This window comes from Zingiber officinale, chromosome 3B (genome assembly GCF_018446385.1).
Source record: "Zingiber officinale cultivar Zhangliang chromosome 3B, Zo_v1.1, whole genome shotgun sequence".
Classification (NCBI taxonomy): domain Eukaryota; kingdom Viridiplantae; phylum Streptophyta; class Magnoliopsida; order Zingiberales; family Zingiberaceae; genus Zingiber; species Zingiber officinale.
In genome coordinates, this window is record NC_055991.1 from 134,034,787 (window position 1) to 134,053,090 (window position 18,304).

Sequence of the window (18,304 nt, forward strand, 5' to 3'; positions counted from 1 at the left end):
GTCAGGACAATCGACGGAGACCGTCCAGAGGTCGTTGTGGTGGGTAGATGGCCTGGCTGTTGAGCATCGAGTGAAGATGATCTTCGGTTGTCTATCTAGATCCAAATTATAATCTAAATAGAAAAATAATTATAAAAAAATCATAACTAATTATGATCGGAATACGATAAGCCGATAATTGAGTTCTCTTGTGACAAAATCAAAATATCCAATCTTATTTTTTTTATCTTAAATTATATATTTTAAATAATATATTTTAAATAAAAAAACTAGTATGTATCTACGTCGTCCACAGGAATGATGCGCATATAACATTGTATACATGGAATCCATGATTTGAGCCAATACACATACATGGAATCGTTTTCTTGGGATCCAAGTCAAGCCGCCCTCAACCGCCGCGCGTAGAATACCTCTCATCGACCGCCTTTGCTGCCCTTCTGCTCTTGCTCCTGACCATTCCTCTCCCTTGCCCACATTCCTGCCAGGATTTCTCCTCGAATTCTAGGGTTCTTCCCCTCTGGTTGGTTTGAAAGGAGTGGAAGAGTGCGCTGTTCTCGAGGGGGATCTCCTATTCCCACGAATCCATGGTCGCACGCCGGGTGGATCTCGTGGCGCTGGTCCGGATCTCGATCTTGTTTACTTCTTCCACCGAGGCGTAGCAGAGCGATGAGATCTGAATCCCGTGACTGCGAGGTAACATTTTTTCTTTTGTCATTCGCTTCCTCTGCTTGTGACTTCCACTTACTGAATGCTCGAAGTTTGTGGCTTGCTTTTGAAAGAATTGTCATAGCTCGGATCGTCTCCAAGTTCCAACTTTTCCGTCTTTTTTGAAAATTTCGACGACGAATTCGTTCTTCCGAATGTTTCTTTGAGTTCACTGTTACTTTACTCGAGCTATAACTCTTTCTACGAAGCCATCTCTATGAGTTACTTTGCTCTCCGCCGATAGTTCTCTTCTTTGTTTTGACGTTTGGTTCAGTTGTTCGAGTGGGAATGTGAGGCTCTCGCACCGGGACAAACTAAAAGGAATCTCCTTTTATCGCTGGATTAGCTTGCCTTTCTCTCCCTTCTGTTATGTCGTCTGCGGACTGACGTGCTACCTGTCGCGCAGATATCAAGAAACGCGTCAATTAACTTCTGGTTGGCAAAGAAAGGTGGATACAAGAATCGCCTTGTTTGATTGCGTAGTTGTAGATGGACTTATGAGATTGGGCCAAGTATGAAGTATCAGACTAATGATTCAATACCCGTGAGTTACTGTAACTTTTTAGTTGGCATTTATTAATATTTCCCAGTTTGGTTGACGTCAAGATTTCGATGCCACGTTCCAGCACTTCCTTGTGGAGCCATTCATCTTCATGCATGCATGAAAATCTATTCATCTAATATGTTGTTGGCAAATCTCTCACAAATTATTTCAGTGATTTGTCGTGTTGTCCTCGACGATCGAGGGAGAAGTTTCCTTCAATAATTTCATTGTTGTCCTTAAAGAGTGACTGGTTGCCTCCCAAAAGATTTAGGATCAGTTCATTCTTTAGCGACTGTTTGGCGCTAATAGTTTACCCAATTTTCATTTGCTAGAACTAAGATTCAAATATGGGATGCCTGCCTTCAAAACAAAACGATTCAGATACTGGAAGCAGAAAAAGGTCAGGGAATGTGGGGGAGGTGGCAGTCTTTGTGCCTGGGTTGCGAGTCCCCAAAAGCGTGGATTTGTTTCAGTCACTGGGTGATATCTTGCCGTGGTGTTTAACCCAACGTCTGTCTGCCTTGAGAACCAGAATTGTAGTTATGGCTGCTCAAGAGGCACCCATTGTGGTGAAGCCCAAGAGGAAAACAGCAACGCAGCATGGTCAGAAATTTAAGATTGTTTAGATTTTTTTTATCATATTTGTGTAAATTGAGCAGTCAGAATACTAATCTAATCTTTTTGTGCATGCAGGTGGTTCTAGTTTGCCTGATCTTCGGCAGGCTCTTGAAGACTACTTACCAGTACTTCTTGGTTTAGTGAAAGATGGTAATATTGTTCAGTTTTCTTCTGTTAATTTTCTTGTTTTCAACATTCATGTCATCTTTGTTTTCAACTTTTGACATGCTTGTGAAATTTACAGGAAGCCAGCTAGTAGACAGCATTCACTTTGTATGGACTAACCAGGAGGATGATGCTGAGGTGGTTCTATATGTCAGTTACACCATCTTTTAGCACCATAGGGTTGGAAGAAGCAGAAATGATCATTGATTCTTTTGCAGGAAACAAAAATTGCAAATGCCTGGTATGAGGTTCTCTCAGTTCTGCACTTGATGGCCATGCTGTGCTTTTCTGAAGCCAACTCCTTGCTTCTTCCTAAAACATCTAGTGATAGTAATCCAAAAGTTTCTGAAGGTATACATTATAACAAAATTGTGGAGCTAATACAGAGTATCTTCTATGCTCACCAAATACATCTTTGATCAAGGAGTCCATTAGATATTTTCTTTGAGATGTTAATTTTCTTTACTGCAAACTTAGTGATGTGTCATAACAACGAACATGATTCAAAAAGTGGGAATTTCGTTGCATTTATGGTGTATTTTCCAAATGTTTATTTAATTCTTTTTATTGGTATTACTTGTATAATTAACCTCTACATTCACTCGAAGCCTTTTTCTCTAAAAGCGTTTCTTTCATCTTGACTATATTTACCTTACCATTTTTTTCGTGTCATTTACTATTTTCAGCAGATGCTTCAATCTAATTATTACTAAATTGCCATTCTTCACTTTTTACTACTCTTTTACAGAGAGTAGGAGAAGTGCAATTGATATATTCTTGAAGGCAGCAGGTTATCTGGATTGTGCCATTCAACATGTTCTTCCTCAACTCCCTCCTGATCTAAGGTCAGTATTCCATTTTTTCTTTCCATAAAGCTTAGATATTGACTTATTCATTACTTGCCATGTTATGACCTTTTCATTTTTACTATTGGTAGGGTGAATCTTCCTGTTGATCTTGCCGAAGGAGTGCTCCACTCTCTTCTTATGCAAGCATTGGGTCAGGTACTCAAAGTTCATTCAACTGTTGAAAATTTTCCCCTTTATGTAGCTGTACTTTTAAGCTTGAGCTATGTCTCCTTCCTGAGACAACTTGTTCTTGATCTCCCTTTGTGTAGCATAATCTTAGTACTGATTTTCTTTATTGCAACACTACATTTTTTTTATCAATCCTGCATCTCATATGATCTAGCAATGCAATCAGGAGGGGTAGAATTCTACAGAGTGGTATTTGCAGGTCAAGTTTAAACTTCAAAGGTGCTCAGAATCATTTAGATGTACAGAATGAAATGCTTCGATTCTATTTGATTATCAGATTTAGAAAAGTTGCACTTGAGAAAACTGGAACTGAAATAATCGTACTGTCATCATGAAATATGACAAAACAGATAAATAACATGGTACACGGGAACGTCAAGCTTCTAGAATCACATGCTGCAAATATTAGTTTTCTGCATTGTGTAGTATCTTAAGCATTTTGAATAAATGGATTAGGCCTTTCTATCTCACTAAATTTTATAGCTGTCTTGGACTTGACCACTAATCTACCAGCTGAATGGATAAACTAAATCTGATAGGGTAACAAATTATGGCAATGGCGCCATTAAGTTTTTTGCATTCATGATTGAAAGCATCCAACTCTTATCACAAGGCAACTTATATAATCATTGAAAGATTATGTTTATTTTTATATTAATTTCAGAATTACCCTTTTTAATTGCGCAATATGGTAACATGCAAGATTTGTACGTTAGCATAAGATTTCATTTCCATCATTACTGTATATCGAGTTTGTTGTTTAGTTTTCACTCGTTAATTAGTCTTTTTCCCATTCCCATTCTTGTGGTAGAGTGTGGATATTCAACTCGGGATGGCAATGGATAGTCCCAAAGCTACATTGGCTGTCAAAAGGAGGCTAGCATGCGAAATGGTCAAGTGCTGGCATCAGGTAGTGTAGCACTCTAATCCTTTTGCACATGTTAGGCAAAAGTGAATTGATTCTTATTGTTTTATATTTATTTTTTAAAGAAAAAGATGGAACTCATGCACATAAATTCACTCATCATACTTCTCTAAACTTGTTAATTATCACACAACTTCCCATCACTGAACCCGAACTAGGGTAATAGAAAATATAATCTTATGTACTTGTATATTTGTGATTCATAATTCATATGGTGCTTTAATTGCTTTCTTAGAAACTTTTTTATCACACTTTAGGCGGAGGATAGCATCACAAAGTACACATTAGCTGAAGGTTGGGGAGGAAAACATCAACTATTTATCAAATGGAAGCATGATGAAGCAAAGGTTAGTCATTTGATTCCCATAACTATTTTCCAGGTGTAGAATGCACATGAAGGTATGATTTAGTAAGGATGGCATCTATACATTTCTGAACATGAGAATATCGAGATGGTTATGTTACTCATAAAGAGATGGTATACGTTCAAATGCAGGAAGTCATTGTATGGCCTTAGGGTGAAATGCCTATCTTGTTTTTCAGGGGTAAGGATGAGAGAAAATACAATCCAAATGAGTAAGGAGGCTGGAATAGTTGGAAAAAGCTTCACACTCATTAATCCCACAACACAAGTGCGATAGTCCAATATATAAATATAAAATTGGTCTAATAGTTCGAAGTTGACAAAAGGCAACCGCGCTTGCTCCCAATGCCACCGCAAATCCCGTCCCAGGGCCAATACGGAGGAGGTGGTCTAATAGTTCGAGCTTTTACGACAAGTGGCTAACCTATCAACCTTAACACATTAGCTATAAGAATCTAGGACAAAGAAGAAAGGTCTCACCACACTGGTCTTTACCTCATGCTCTTATATCATTATGTGCAAAAATTATAGTATTATAGTTAAGGCTAGTTATGAGCCCTTTCTCTACACATATCATCCATGGATTATCATGGCAATATTGTAATGTGAAGGAAAAACATAAAATTTTAAAATTGATGGGAGTGATTATGTAATAGGTTCCGCTTTGCAAAGGGAAGTCAGTTTGATAGTCTGAATCTAGAATACCTTCTATTACTTCAATCTTATATGTGCTTTGAACAGGCTAGTTTAAGTGGTAAATTTATCATTATGTTTTTCAGTTGAATCAGTTAGGGAGTCCTAAATCCAATACTTATTCCTCAACTGGCATGCGACTCACAAGTTTTTGGTACCGATTGCTTTTTCTTTAACAATTCAATAATGAATTTTAGACTCCGGAAATTAGTGAGGCTTTATATTTGTGATGGTGTTCATCTCCAAACTAAGTAAACAATTCAGGGAAACCATTTGCTGTCTCTTTATTTATGTCTTTTCTTACATGGACAGGCGGCTGCTTATTATTACCATGGTGTTATTCTTGATGAGGGTAACACAGAAAAATCGCATAGGATGGCAGTCGCAGCTCTCCAAGCTGCTGAAGAATCTATCAGCCAAAGCAAAAGGGCATCTGATGCATTCAATGCAATGCCCCCTATATCAAGGTGATGCACCTAGCATTTATTTACAATTAATCATATTCCTTTTTCTGTTTCCTTTTCTTTGATAATAAAGAGACTTTTCTATATTTTCTTCTGAGGAATACTTTAAGTTTTTTTTTTATGAAAACAAACAGTTTCAGTTAGGCCAATCAAACTCTTTTCTTTGTAGCAAAAAGCTAGTGTAAGAAACCAAGGTCGATACTTGGTATAGCAACACATTTTCCTCAGAATACCCAAAGTAAATCACTGCTTACATGCAGTATTTTGCTACTTTTATTGCAGGAATCCTCCTCCCTGGGGTCCTATGAAATATCTATACGAGAAAATTCCGAAAGATGCAGCCAACAAGGTTCGCATAAATCAGGACCTCTACAATCAACACAGGTGCCTACATATATTAATCAATTCGAGTGCAATTCATTATTTAGTTTGCCTTTTGCTGATTAAGATCTTGAACTATAGTTCTGGACCCTACTCAAGATTTCCTTTTCTATCTCATTAAAACTAATCATTTTGTTCAAAGAAAGGTTTTATAATCACTTGATAGAGATTGTGTTCTTTCTACACAAATTGATACGCCATCGTTATGAGTCGATTTCAGGATCCTTGAGAGAGCACCGACATTACTAGATTTCGCTGTGGCTCTTAAACCGGATGACTATCGACTTCCAGAGGTCGACCATGCTTGGAATTAAGGAAAAACATCAACAAATGGAGCAAGCTTTCTGAATGAACTCTGATGATCTTTGGTTTATGGTGTGCGCATCTACCTCGAGGTGGGAAAGTTCCTCTCGTCTCCATAACAAAAGTTTGCAAAGAATCAACTTCCTTCTTCTGTGTTTTCCTGGCATATATTGTAATCTCTCAATAGCGTCTTTCTATTTTTTTTTAAAGAATGTATTTTTTGTGGTGTTTTGTGTAATATACTTGAACGTACAGGAAAAAGGAGTTTCCATTTGATTCTCTGGTGTGAATTGATTACAAACTAAAAAATTTAAATGGTGCAGCAGATTTTTTTTTTTTAAGATTAAAGTAGTTTTCAATTTAATATCATTTGGACGAGTAAAACAGTTTATTGAAAAGATTTGGTATTACACTAAATTATAGTGTATTAAAGATGAAATAAGGTGGAATGTGAGTAATCGATTCAAAATTAAACTGGTAGAAACAAATTGAAATTGATTAAATAGAATTTTTTTAAACAAATTGAATCTATCGCATTTTACCATCAAAATTTAAAAAAAAATTGAATCGATATAAAATTAGCTCATCAGTCAATTGCTCTGATGACATAAATATTATCAACAGATGGATGATATTTATGATTAATATTGAACAGTCGAATCATCAACCAAACTGTTTAGTTTGATTTATGAATTTTAAAATCAAAACTAAATAAAAAAATTAATATTCTTTTTTTAAAAATAAATTTCTGAATTAATCAAATTTTCTAATTCGATCTATCAGTTAATTATGTTTTACTTAGTTGTTCATACTTTTATTCTCTAAATTTAAAATTTTATTTTGGAAGATTAGAGCAGTAAAAGTATAACTTTTAATGGCTTGATAAGTTTAATACAAACTTTTGAAGATCAAATCAAAAAATCAAAAAATATTATAACATCTTTTTTCATTTTGAAAATATTTTTATTTAATATTTCTTATAACAGTTTATAGAAAAACTACTCAATATGAAATAGTTAGAGCATTTTTTATAGCAAAGTTCCTATAGGAGTGTTTGCTTCGAGTAATTTTAATAAATTAATTCATATTATAATAATTTCAATTAAATTATTATATATTTAACTAATTTTAAGTTAATTGAATCAAATTGAAACAAATTTAACTAATATTTAAATAATTTTAAATAATATTAAGACAATTATAATTATTTAATAATTTCAAATATGCTTATAACAACACTAAAACAAGTTATATTTTTAAAATATCATATATCCCTTTGATTTTTAAAGGAAACATCCTTACGTTGACAGTGAAAACAAAGAGTTGTTTTTTTTTTTTTTATTTTCAATTTAATTCCTATTCCACCTCATTTAAGCAATCAGTCAACTATTCTAAAACTGTATAATATTTGTTTGAAAGTTGATGTATTTGTAAGATTTCTCTAACAACACCCTTTTTAAACATTTTATTAATATCAAAAATACCTCCTAACACAATAAACGGGAATTTTGATACTAACAAAATGTTCAGAGGCATGCTAAAGCAACTGTTAAACATTGACAAAGCTCATAAGATGCTTTGTCTTCGAGCCATTCCTTTTTATAAAAAATTTGCAGACAACAGACATTTTTTTCATTACATTTAACTCCATCACAAAAGCTCTATGTTAAATTAAGCCTCTTACTGTGCTGGCGGTTACAGCAGATTACATTTCATCAATCACTGTTTGAGGCATTACAGCTCATAAACTTGTACAACAGTAGAACTAGAAACTAGGCGAGTAATATATATACCTGCAATTAGTATTTTGTTCTACTGGGCAGGTTGAATATGTGGGCAAACTCTTGGTGGCTCACCTTGCGTCCACAAGTTTCGGAGTTCTCCCCTTTTGTGCCCGAGGGCCAAGAATGTGCCTGCACGGCAATACCAATTTGAGGGACAAATTAAATCAAGACAGTAGAATGGTCAATTTACGGTTAGTTGAAAGTTGTTGTGAGCTTGCTTGTATAATTTTCAGTTATGAAGAAAAAGGAGTTTATCTCACCCAACGTGAAAGGCACAATGTACAGCAATGCCGGTTGGCCATGACCGTCCATTAAGTTCAAGGCCACGTATGTGATAAGAAGACCTGATCAAAAGTAACAAAGAATACGTTAGTGTCTACCTTTAAGAAAGGAAAGGAAAAAAAAAATACAGATTTCAATATTTGTCCTTCACCAATTCTTGGTTCGGCAAATTATCGAACCGCGTAAGTAAATTTTTCAAATATCTAAATCACGTACCCAAGTTTCAAATGATCAAATCGCGTATCTCATATCCATTTTACCCCTCCATATTTACCCCAGTAGCAATCAATTAGGGTTATTATTATTTTTTAAATAGACCATTAAAAAACGATTTGAGCTCGCTGCTCTTAATTGTCAAATTGATATTTGAGGATATGAGTATAATCAGGAGAACTAGACGAACACATAGGAGTTGGTTCCATGTCATTTCGAGCTCGCTAGGTCCATCAACCGATTTTGGCCGAAACTAGTTTGAGAACCTAGAGAGCTCGAAATGACATGGAATCGACTCTTATATGTTAATCTAGTTCTCCTAATTATATACATGCCCTCAAGCATCAATTTAACATACTAAATTAAGAGCATTGATTTTTTAAACACGAACATGTCCGAAAAATCTAATTCGTGTTAAAAAATCACTGCTCTCAAAATAGTTTGTCAAATTGATGTTTAAAAGTATGGATATAATAAGGAGAACTAGACAAACACATATGACATAGTTTCATGTCATTCCGAACTCTCTAGATCCATCAGTCGATTTCGGCCAAAACTGACCGATAGACCTAGAGAACTCAAAATGACATGAAATCATGCCCTATGTATTAGTCTAGTTCTTCTCCTGATTATATTCATGCCCTCAAACAGCGATTTGACATACTATATCATAAACTTTGAGAGCACAGAAAAATTAGAGGACTACTCTGCTTCTATGTCCTGCAAGTTAGATGAAAGATGATGGACTAGCAAAATTTATGATGAAAGTTATAATGACACTTTAACTCGAGGAGAAAGTAATAGTGTATCATCAATTTTGAGAGACCATAGAAAAATTGAAAGAGGACTACTCTGCTTCAGCGTTCTGCAAACTTGAGGCAAAGGGTTGCACCGAGATGATAACTGAGTTTTATATCAGAAACAAAACTAGAAAAGGAAGTTAAAAACTATTGAGATAAAATAAAGCAAGTTAAACACTCTCAAGAAGAAAACTACTAGTCTACTACTGATATAGCATGCTCATACTTGATACGGCCAGGAAGTCTTACCAGAGCCATAAGCTACCATAGACCACAAGAAGTAACCAGATCGTAAGCTTTTCTTTGCTGCCCAATCATACCTATCCACAGTATAGAAAAAAAAAAAGGTTCTTAACAGGCTTGTTAGCACGTTTGATATCTTAGCTTAGTCACTTTAGGCTAAGGAGATAGCTAGCAAAAGACTGACATCTCAAACAGAATGTATAAAAACATCACAGTGGAAACTAATGAGAAGGAAGAAACAACCTATGCAGCAAGACAAAAGGACCAATTAAAGAAGTCAAATTTGAGGTACAAAGGAGTTAGACACATCTGAAGCATAAGGTACAAAGGAGTTAGAAACAAGGAGTTATGCAGAAATTTAATATAGAGAACAGTGACTAACAACAATTTATCCAACAAGAGTTTCATCTGTACTTAATATACAAGCTCTCGGTTAAAATCTTCCATCTCTGCATGACTGCATCAGAGTAGGTTATAAATACTATGAAATAGTACCACCAAAAATAAACTTTATCTAATGTAGATTTCTAATTATCAGATTAGCACAAAAAATCAACATCTTAGACTGCATTTCGAGGAACTTATCAGCAAAACAAACATTATACAATGGTGATAAGATAAAGGTATTTGAGAAGAAATGAAAGAGATTTTAACCTTAATGAAAAGGCAATTATCAACCCAGGTAAAAGGATATCACCAAAACCAATAATGCTATATCCACCCCATGGATCAAACAGGCGGGGTATCTTAAGTAGCATAGGTACGCCATCCTCAGCGGTCCTATCCCCTCGAGCAACCTAGATGAAAGCGTGAAAACATTAACTTCCAAACCATCGATCACATTCAAAAAAGGAAAAGAATAGTACGTACCACAATCATGACACTTTCATGAAACCACCTCTTTGAGATGAAAACCCAAAAGATGTCATACAAGAAGGCACAACTGAGAAGCACAGTTCCCACCTGATTTTGAAAAAACCAAACATGATTTTCTAGAAGACCAATTAGTCTAGAAAGAACACATTCATGAGAAATTGCATCAGTGCATTCACTTATAAGGTACACAGAGAATCATACTTGAATCCAATTAGTAAAAGAAACCCTACTATCCATGGCTGCTAACTGAATTGTAAAATATACATATAATTGAGAGTCAAACAAATGGTATCGCTAGAAAAGGAAATCTTGAAATGGAATGCCAAGATTGCCCCAGTTAAAAGAGAATCGCAAGAAAGCCAGTTCTTGATTGTAAAGAAACAACCTTCTTTTGTGTAAGATTAGATTGAGCACAAGAACAATCATTCAAAGGACTAACTGCATGTTCAGATTCCTCGGTTCTTATCCAGTTCTGTCAAAAGAACTGTGCTTACTATATCGCTTTACCTTATGCAAATGAATCAGCAAATGTTGTCATAGAAAACCACATAGCCACATGAAAAAGATGGACATTGGAAACATGGAAAGTGTAACACATCACTAATTTTAGTTCTACTGATTTAGGACTACTACGTGAAGAAGAACAATAGCAAATTGCAGGATTGCCAAACTGCTTGAAACTTTGAATGTGAGATCAAACATTTTTTAAGTGATGAAATTTGCAAAAGTATAACCACCGGCCAGGAGAGGTAATAATTTTCATTTTTTTTTTAAACACACTACAGTTCCTGCAAGCATTGGTAGCTATCTCTGATCTATTATATCTATTTCATGGAAAACGAGTTTCACTTATTACATATCAGTTGAATTGTGGATCAAAAAGCCATCGTGCATGATTATCACATGAGTTACTTTTTTTTTCCATTGTTGAAGCCTACATGAATCTCCTAAGTAGTACCACCTATCATTTGGTACAACCAGGTTTCCAATCATGTAAAGGGTATATTTTATCGCAAATTAACGGATTTCAATTCACCAAATTAATACCAACTCTAAGGTGAAAGTTTGATTTCTTATATATTGTCCCCATGGTTCCTTTGCTTGAAAGGTATGGCATGAGAAGAGTGCTAAAGAAGACATGTTGAGTAACTTGCATTCACAATCATTCTTACTGAGGGATCATGTTACCCAAACATTCATAACAAGAGTTATCATGAAATTCCAGTAAAATGTACCCAAAGGGTCATAGCATATAGAAGAGACCTAAAATTTGGCTTCATATCGAAGTTAAATTAAAGAAGTAGCAGTCTGGAAATGGACGTATGAATTATATTCTTGAAGTTTACACTGACTGAGTTAATATCAGCCTAAAGTCAAGCATTAGAATCTAAATGGTGTGCACCAGATGTGATGTGAGACATAACAGCAATTGCAAATAAAGCAATATTCTGTGCAAAATTGATTTTACTTGCACATACCCAAGAATCATATTTTTTTTAGTAGAGTCTAAAACAGTTTCCAAATGTGACAAAAGCCAAAATCATATTTAAACTAAAATAAAGAACCTTTTCAAGCACAAAAAAGGAAAAACCAACCTTGAGGTTAGGTACTCGTACAATTTGGAGAACTGTGATAATCAAAGCAATTCCCTGGTTGATAAAATTAGAGAATTAGGCTTACATACATGGCAGTGAAAACACATTAATAAGGTAATCAAGCATGCTAATGAAATATTTGAAAGTGCTCCCTGAAGATTAAATCTACAATCACCACAAGCAACCAGGAAACTTGTACTACTAAAATACAAATTATATTAACAGTTTGGACCAATCTAGAATAATTAATGGAAGAGACTTTTGGTGAATTATTTCTCCTATCCTATTTACTTTTACAATCACATTATTTCTTGAATTCTTGTCTCTCAAGAAAATTGATTAACAGACACTCTCCAGCAAATTGAGAGCAGAAAAAATGTACATAACAAGCATACTAAGCTGCATGAATATCTTTATACATAACCAAAGTGTTGAATTGACAAGTCTAAAATAGTTACTTATTTAGATCCTCATCAACCAGTTTTCTTTCATATGTATAATTCACAACTTAAGCGGATCACATGGATCTAAAATCAAAGTTATGGAAGAGCATTCAGGTATGTGATGCTATGTAACACTGCCGCATCAATTTTTATTAGTTGACAAATAGGTGAGCATTTTTGTTGGATGACTTGAAATAAACTCAAATAGAGAAATAAAGACCAAAGTGATTAATGTGTGATGGTTCCATCTATCATTTTTCTCAAAAATTATAAACAAAAACAATACTATTTTCCTACCAGGATATCTTGGCCAATCCATGCAAAGGATAATCGGCGATAGACAGCCCATACAACAGCAAAGACAATGCAGAATGGAGAAACAGCTAAGGTAAGGTAGGAGACGGCTCCAAAGAAGGGCACTTTAATGAAAGATTCTCCAGCACGTTTGAACCATCTGGAAAATCAATATACCATAATCAACAGCTATTCAGAGTGGAAAATGATGTCAGTGGGAACTGAAACTGAAACTTGCAACATGAAATAAAACTTCCAATGATGCTGTGCAACTTTTAGTCACATTATGTTAGATATATCTGAGTCCTTGTAAAGTCATAGTAGACTCATTGATCTTTACAATTTAGTTGTTATTGGTTGAATGAGGTTGGTTGTTAAGTAACTGAGTCAGTATTTAGTCTAGGAGGTATCAATGCTACCTCATGAACAGAAATGCATTGCTTTCTATATAAGTTTTATTTAAAAAACTAGTTGAATACTGCATGAAATTAGAGATGTCTCATTAAAAAAAAAAAAAAGGTAACCCGGTGCACGAAGCTCCCGCCATGCGGGTCTCGGGGAAGGATCCATTGTACGCAACCTTATCCTACTTTTTGCAAGAGGCTGTTTCCACGAACCCGTGACCTTTTGGTCACATGACAACAACTTTACCGTTGCGCCAAGGCTCCCCTTCTAGAGATGTCTCATTACAAATTGAAAAATCTAGACGGACAAAATTTCTTATCTTGTTTTATACTGGTATATATGACATAAATGTAATGTCAAAACCCACAAAATTAAAATTTTCCTAGCCTTTTCTTCCTTGGAAATATCACTTTTTTCCTCCCTGTTGCTTTTTAAGTCTGGATGCCATTTTTTTTTTTAAAAAAAAAGATAGTTATGAGAGCCCTCAAGTACACATTGGTAGAAAGAGGCAGAATTTGGTTGGAAGTAGAAGCGAGAGCAGGTGGTTATCAAAGAAAGATGACACTGAAAAAAAGAAAGATAAGACAATCTTAGGTTATGCACAAGAAGGTTTAAAAAACATACACGGGTCTAATAACTTAGTAAATAAACCAAATAGTTGGTATAACTTGTAAGTAAAATAATATTTGAGCATTAAATGAAACAAAGAAAACATAAGGTGCTAGCATACCGTGATAACAAAGATACCAAGCATGTTTGTAACCCCTGAAGCAGAACAAGTTATTTTGATTAGCATTTTAATACAAAAGTAAGAAAAGAAAATTCAGTACATCCAATAAATAAATGTTGTACTCTTTTACACCCATACACAACCAAACCAGTAAATAACCTATTACAGTATTCCCTCTTCCAGATATTAAACAAAAATATAACAACAAGGCGTAATGTGGAAATTTTGTGAACTCCTGAAAAATAAAAGACCAAATTCAAGAAATTTACTCCTAGGCAAGAATGCCTTCAGCCTTGAGCATCTATTTATTTAGGTTATGAATCAGCACTGTGTAGTATATACACTAGAAGCTTCAGGTTAAACTTATGGCTTTTAGAATGGCAACAAAATAAAAAAAGAATGATTTCTGAAAAGTTGTATTCATCAAAAGCAACAATTATAAGCAGAAGGGTGCAGAAAGAAAAAGGTAATGAGTAGCACCTCTACACCACCAATGCAAAACAGAACCACCAAAAGCTCGACGAACCAAAATGACATGAGTTTGTAAAGTAAGATTAGAAAGCATGAAGCAATCACAACAAACAAAACTGCTGATGTTGTGTTGATGTCCACTATGCCATTGGATCCTGTAGCTTCCATCTTTGTTAACTCCTCTGGGGCATCCTACAATCATTATTCCATCTAATACTATGACAAGTTCAACTCTAAAAAAAAAAAAACACTCTCAATAAGCATAAAATAAATTAAAACCTTCAATAACTTCTCATGCTCCATTAATGCTTCTCTAGCACTCCATGCAGACCAATATGATGCACACAAGATGGTCCCAATTGCCATAAGCCACAGAAAAACTTCTGCTGTATCAACCAGTGGCCGATCTGGAGAGTATAGTTGCACAGCAACTAGAGGAAATCGAACAATCAGAAAATCTTTGTGGTAGAGGGTAAAGTAGAATATCCATCATCAAAAGTCACAGAGTAAATATCATAACAAATAGTCAAATATGCAATTATGTATTGCTAGAAGAACTAAACAATAAAAAGTGAATGTCCATGTGAAAGGAGTATTCCACACAAAATGATATCTACTGCTACATAATCCTTCATATTTTTGTCTCCCAACGAAGTCCTGAGCGCAAGACACAATTTGCCCAAGGACATTTAGAGAACCTATGTAAGCAGTCATAAACCACTACTAAAGCTTCAACATCATGATAAAGTTAAACTAAATTTTGTATCTTGATATGAGGAAAAACAATAATGATTTACAATACTAGGAAGATAAACTCAAACAAGCCTAGAATGTACCACTGACCAAAATTGACAAAAGGCACAGTGAAAAAGTTATCCAAGTTGTTGGATACCACACATGAAATCAAGACAATAGAGCCTTACATATCACCACTAAGACAATCTCATTTTATAGCACAGATGATTCAGCCTGCACTAGAATTTGAAACTGGATTGGCACCCATTAAACTTCATTTCGAGTTAGTTGCTAGGAGAGTATGTCATATGTCAATTTTTAATTTGTACTGAAAAGGAAAGCTACCTGAGGAACCATGTTGAAGACTAGTCTCCAAGCTGGCACCTGCATCTTGTGGCAGCATAACAGCAGGAATACTTATGTTCAAACCGGTTTCATTCCTATCACAGACCATCTTGTATAACTCTGAAAACAAACAAGACTGTACTGAAGCAAACAAGGGATAGAAATTCACAAGCTTATGAATCAATGTCTTGTAGATGCACACCGACCAAGAGATTCCAGAAAGCATCTTTTTATACAAAGTAAATATGGGAAATAAAATGGAACTCGCATTGTGTTGACTTCAATATCTGGAGTAGAGTATTACTCTCCATATGACAAACATAATTAATATTACAATCAAGTTTTTGCTTTTAAAATAAAAAAAATACAAACCTTTATGGTTATTAATAATGAGGATGGCAGATGCACCAGCAGCTTGTGCGACCTTTGCCTTTGTTGTGAATTTGCATTTGCCTCGATGCACTAGTAGTACATCTCCAGCAAGCTAAAAAAATCGACTTTTGAAACATTAGCCACACGATGGACAGGGCACAAGAGTTTATTGAAGACATAATGAGGACTATACCCAATAACAAAAGGAAAACCTTTTTCTTAGGTGGAGTGCAGCAATCAGAAGGGTCTGAAAGAGTAAGGCGAGTTCGGTTGGCATGTTTCTCTTTTGAAACTATTGTGGGGCCAAATCGAGCTCCAACACCAACAAATTCGTCATCTTCTGTATTGTTAATCCAAGTTTGCACTTTCACCTGGCAAGATGCAGGATACTAAGCAAGGCAAAAAAATCTAAAAATAAAAAATAAATTCAGAGGCGAAACTCAAAAGGTACGAAGAATATATATATCTGATTAGTTACTAACAAAGTGACAGTGGGAATGAACAAATCCTAATTACAAATAACACATGCCACGAACCACGAACAAACGAAAACTTGGTACGCCGTGTAGTAGAGATCAACGAGGTTTTACACGAGGAGGTGTACCAAGAAGCCCCACGGCAAACCCTAGAAAGTAACCAGTACGATTTTCTCGATGAAAACCAAGCAAAGACAGAATTTTCTTTCATCAAGGAAAAAAACGAAGTCAAGAAAAGGTCCACTACCGTCCCCGTGTGATTACAGAGTAAACATTTTTTGAGAAACACGGGACTAAGAACAAGGACTAACGAAACGAAAACAAATTCTGCCGCCAGCTTCCGAAAATCAAACCTGACCAGCAAAACAAATCGAGAGCGTTCGAGCAAACGGTAAAAGAACCACCGAGAGACGTTTTTACCAGAACGAAGTTGTTGGCGCATCCGGGGAGCTTGGGGGCCTCGTCGTCCTCGTGCACGATGTCGCCGCCATGGACGAAGCAAGCAGTAGCTAGCAGCAACAGCAGCACCGCCGACCAACCACACCTCCTCGGATCCATCAAGAGGAGGCGAAGAATTGGAAGAAGAGGAGGAAGGATTGGCAGAAGAGGAGAGGCGGATCTGGTGGGTGAACGCGTCGCCGTGCTTCCCGCAGACCACGACCTGACTCGGTGACCACTCAATTGGTCGAGTGCCGTCTGATGTCATCCTTCTCTATCACTTCATCATGGCGGTGTACGGTGTCGGTACTCTTTTCCAATTAGGTCAATTTACCTGAGGTCGACTCGTAATTTTGAATTTTTTAACTGTTTTTCGACCAACTGCTTTCCTTTCCCTTTTTGCCACCGATTTATTATAACGACGGTTACGAGGTTGTTTTCAAAATTCAACTAAAAACTATTTTTTTTAGCAATTTTATTTTCCTTTCTCTTTTTTTTTTCTCTAGATCTCAATCTACGGTTAATAAATCAATTACAAACTGTTAAAAATATGTATTAAATTCTTAATAAATCTATTACTTTGTTTATTTTCCATATTGCTTATTTAATATAAATATTATATATTTAATAAATAAATATTTAATTCAGCTTTTTACCGTACCTTATCCTTTTTATTTTACCCTGAAATTTACTGGGTCAACTCTTATGAAAATAGTCTAATTACTAAATTAATAATTTTAAAATAAATAAAATATTTATTCATATTTAAAAATCATCACTCTTAATAAAATAACACTAATATTTAAATATATTAATATAATTAAAAGAACTGATAAATACATAAAATTTATTTTATGTAATTTCGAATTCTCTATATCTAATAATAGATTTCGATATAAAAAATTTAGAAATAATATAAAATTAATAGTATATATTGTTTAATTCTCTTAAATCTAAATAAGTTTTTTTTAAAAAAAAATATTTATTAAAAATTATACAAGTCAACCACTGCTATATATATTAGATACATAATTTAAACATTTAGTTAGGTAAAAAGGTAAACCTGTCAGCTTAAAATTAAGAGGGAGTAAATAAAAAAAATTAAAATAATAATTAATTGGGCTGATAAAGGTCGAGTTTAAGATAATCAATTCGGCCTCGTAAAAACTTATTTATCGACCACTAAGATATATCGAATAATACTTAATATCCCTTAATTATAAGTTCTATTAAAAAAATTTTAAAAGTAATTATCTATTCGTCAGGGCATACATAAAAAAAAAAAAAAAAAAAAAAAAAAAAATCAATCTATCTATCTCACATGGGAGTAATTCCTCCATAATTTACTTATTTAAAGTATCCACATCAATTTTCTTGTTCAATAATTTTACCTTAAATTTTAGATAGAGTAATTAAAAATCCCTATCAGTTACCTTATTCATTCCTTAAATTTAGACTTATAATTAATGATTCTCTAAATTTAGGAAATGAAACATTAATCCTAAAAATAAAACAAGTTATTTATCCTAAATTTTAGATATAGTAATAGAAAAACTGACATAGATGCTCTTAGAGCAACTGCATTGGAGCATTATTCAAG

General features: G+C 34.7%; 2 protein-coding genes across 5 annotated transcripts; one reads left to right on the plus strand and one right to left on the minus strand.

The window, feature by feature from the left end:
* The first annotated feature begins 555 nt into the window (after positions 1 to 555).
* On the plus strand, positions 556 to 6,481 carry LOC121967922. Of its 3 annotated transcripts, none has more exons than XM_042518460.1 (13): positions 556 to 696; positions 1,115 to 1,252; positions 1,585 to 1,855; positions 1,946 to 2,020; positions 2,115 to 2,185; positions 2,254 to 2,386; positions 2,784 to 2,880; positions 2,973 to 3,039; positions 3,884 to 3,982; positions 4,255 to 4,344; positions 5,367 to 5,521; positions 5,801 to 5,902; positions 6,120 to 6,481. In XM_042518460.1, the coding sequence occupies exons 3-13, from the start codon at positions 1,600 to 1,602 to the stop codon at positions 6,211 to 6,213; spliced, it is 1,239 nt and encodes a 412-aa protein (XP_042374394.1). In that variant the 5' UTR covers positions 556 to 696; positions 1,115 to 1,252; positions 1,585 to 1,599; the 3' UTR covers positions 6,214 to 6,481. The 3 variants fall into 3 exon arrangements, with proteins under 3 accessions (XP_042374394.1, XP_042374396.1, XP_042374395.1); XM_042518462.1 differs by having other exon boundaries at positions 2,115 to 2,173; XM_042518461.1 differs by lacking the exon at positions 1,115 to 1,252 and having other exon boundaries at positions 559 to 696.
* A 1,268-nt stretch (positions 6,482 to 7,749) lies between these two features.
* LOC121967921 (signal peptide peptidase-like 4) lies at positions 7,750 to 16,972 on the minus strand. 2 transcript variants are annotated; one of them, XM_042518458.1, is made up of 14 exons: positions 16,687 to 16,972; positions 16,003 to 16,161; positions 15,791 to 15,902; positions 15,419 to 15,538; positions 14,618 to 14,769; positions 14,348 to 14,530; positions 13,868 to 13,902; positions 12,736 to 12,892; positions 11,996 to 12,049; positions 10,395 to 10,487; positions 10,179 to 10,321; positions 9,531 to 9,601; positions 8,247 to 8,330; positions 7,750 to 8,115 (listed from the first exon to the last, which is right to left on the minus strand). In XM_042518458.1, exons 1-14 carry the CDS (start codon positions 16,822 to 16,824, stop codon positions 8,015 to 8,017), a joined length of 1,602 nt encoding a protein of 533 aa, XP_042374392.1. In that variant the 5' UTR covers positions 16,825 to 16,972; the 3' UTR covers positions 7,750 to 8,014. The 2 variants fall into 2 exon arrangements, with proteins under 2 accessions (XP_042374392.1, XP_042374393.1); XM_042518459.1 differs by having other exon boundaries at positions 15,984 to 16,161; positions 16,687 to 16,824.
* Positions 16,973 to 18,304: the final 1,332 nt, after the last annotated feature.

Bases quoted from the DNA above. Each gene is read 5' to 3' on its own strand.
- LOC121967922 (XM_042518460.1), top strand. From the start codon at position 1,600: ATGGGATGCCTGCCTTCAAAACAAAACGATTCAGATACTGGAAGCAGA. The intron at 3,983-4,254 runs GTAGTGTAGCAC...ATCACACTTTAG, and splicing joins TGGTCAAGTGCTGGCATCAG to GCGGAGGATAGCATCACAAA. The intron at 5,522-5,800 runs GTGATGCACCTA...CTTTTATTGCAG, and splicing joins GCAATGCCCCCTATATCAAG to GAATCCTCCTCCCTGGGGTC.
- LOC121967921 (XM_042518458.1), bottom strand. From the start codon at position 16,824: ATGGATCCGAGGAGGTGTGGTTGGTCGGCGGTGCTGCTGTTGCTGCTA. The intron at 16,162-16,686 runs GTAAAAACGTCT...GCATCTTGCCAG, and splicing joins GCGCCAACAACTTCGTTCTG to GTGAAAGTGCAAACTTGGAT. The intron at 9,602-10,178 runs GTTAAAATCTCT...TACTGTGGATAG, and splicing joins ATAATTGCCTTTTCATTAAG to GTATGATTGGGCAGCAAAGA.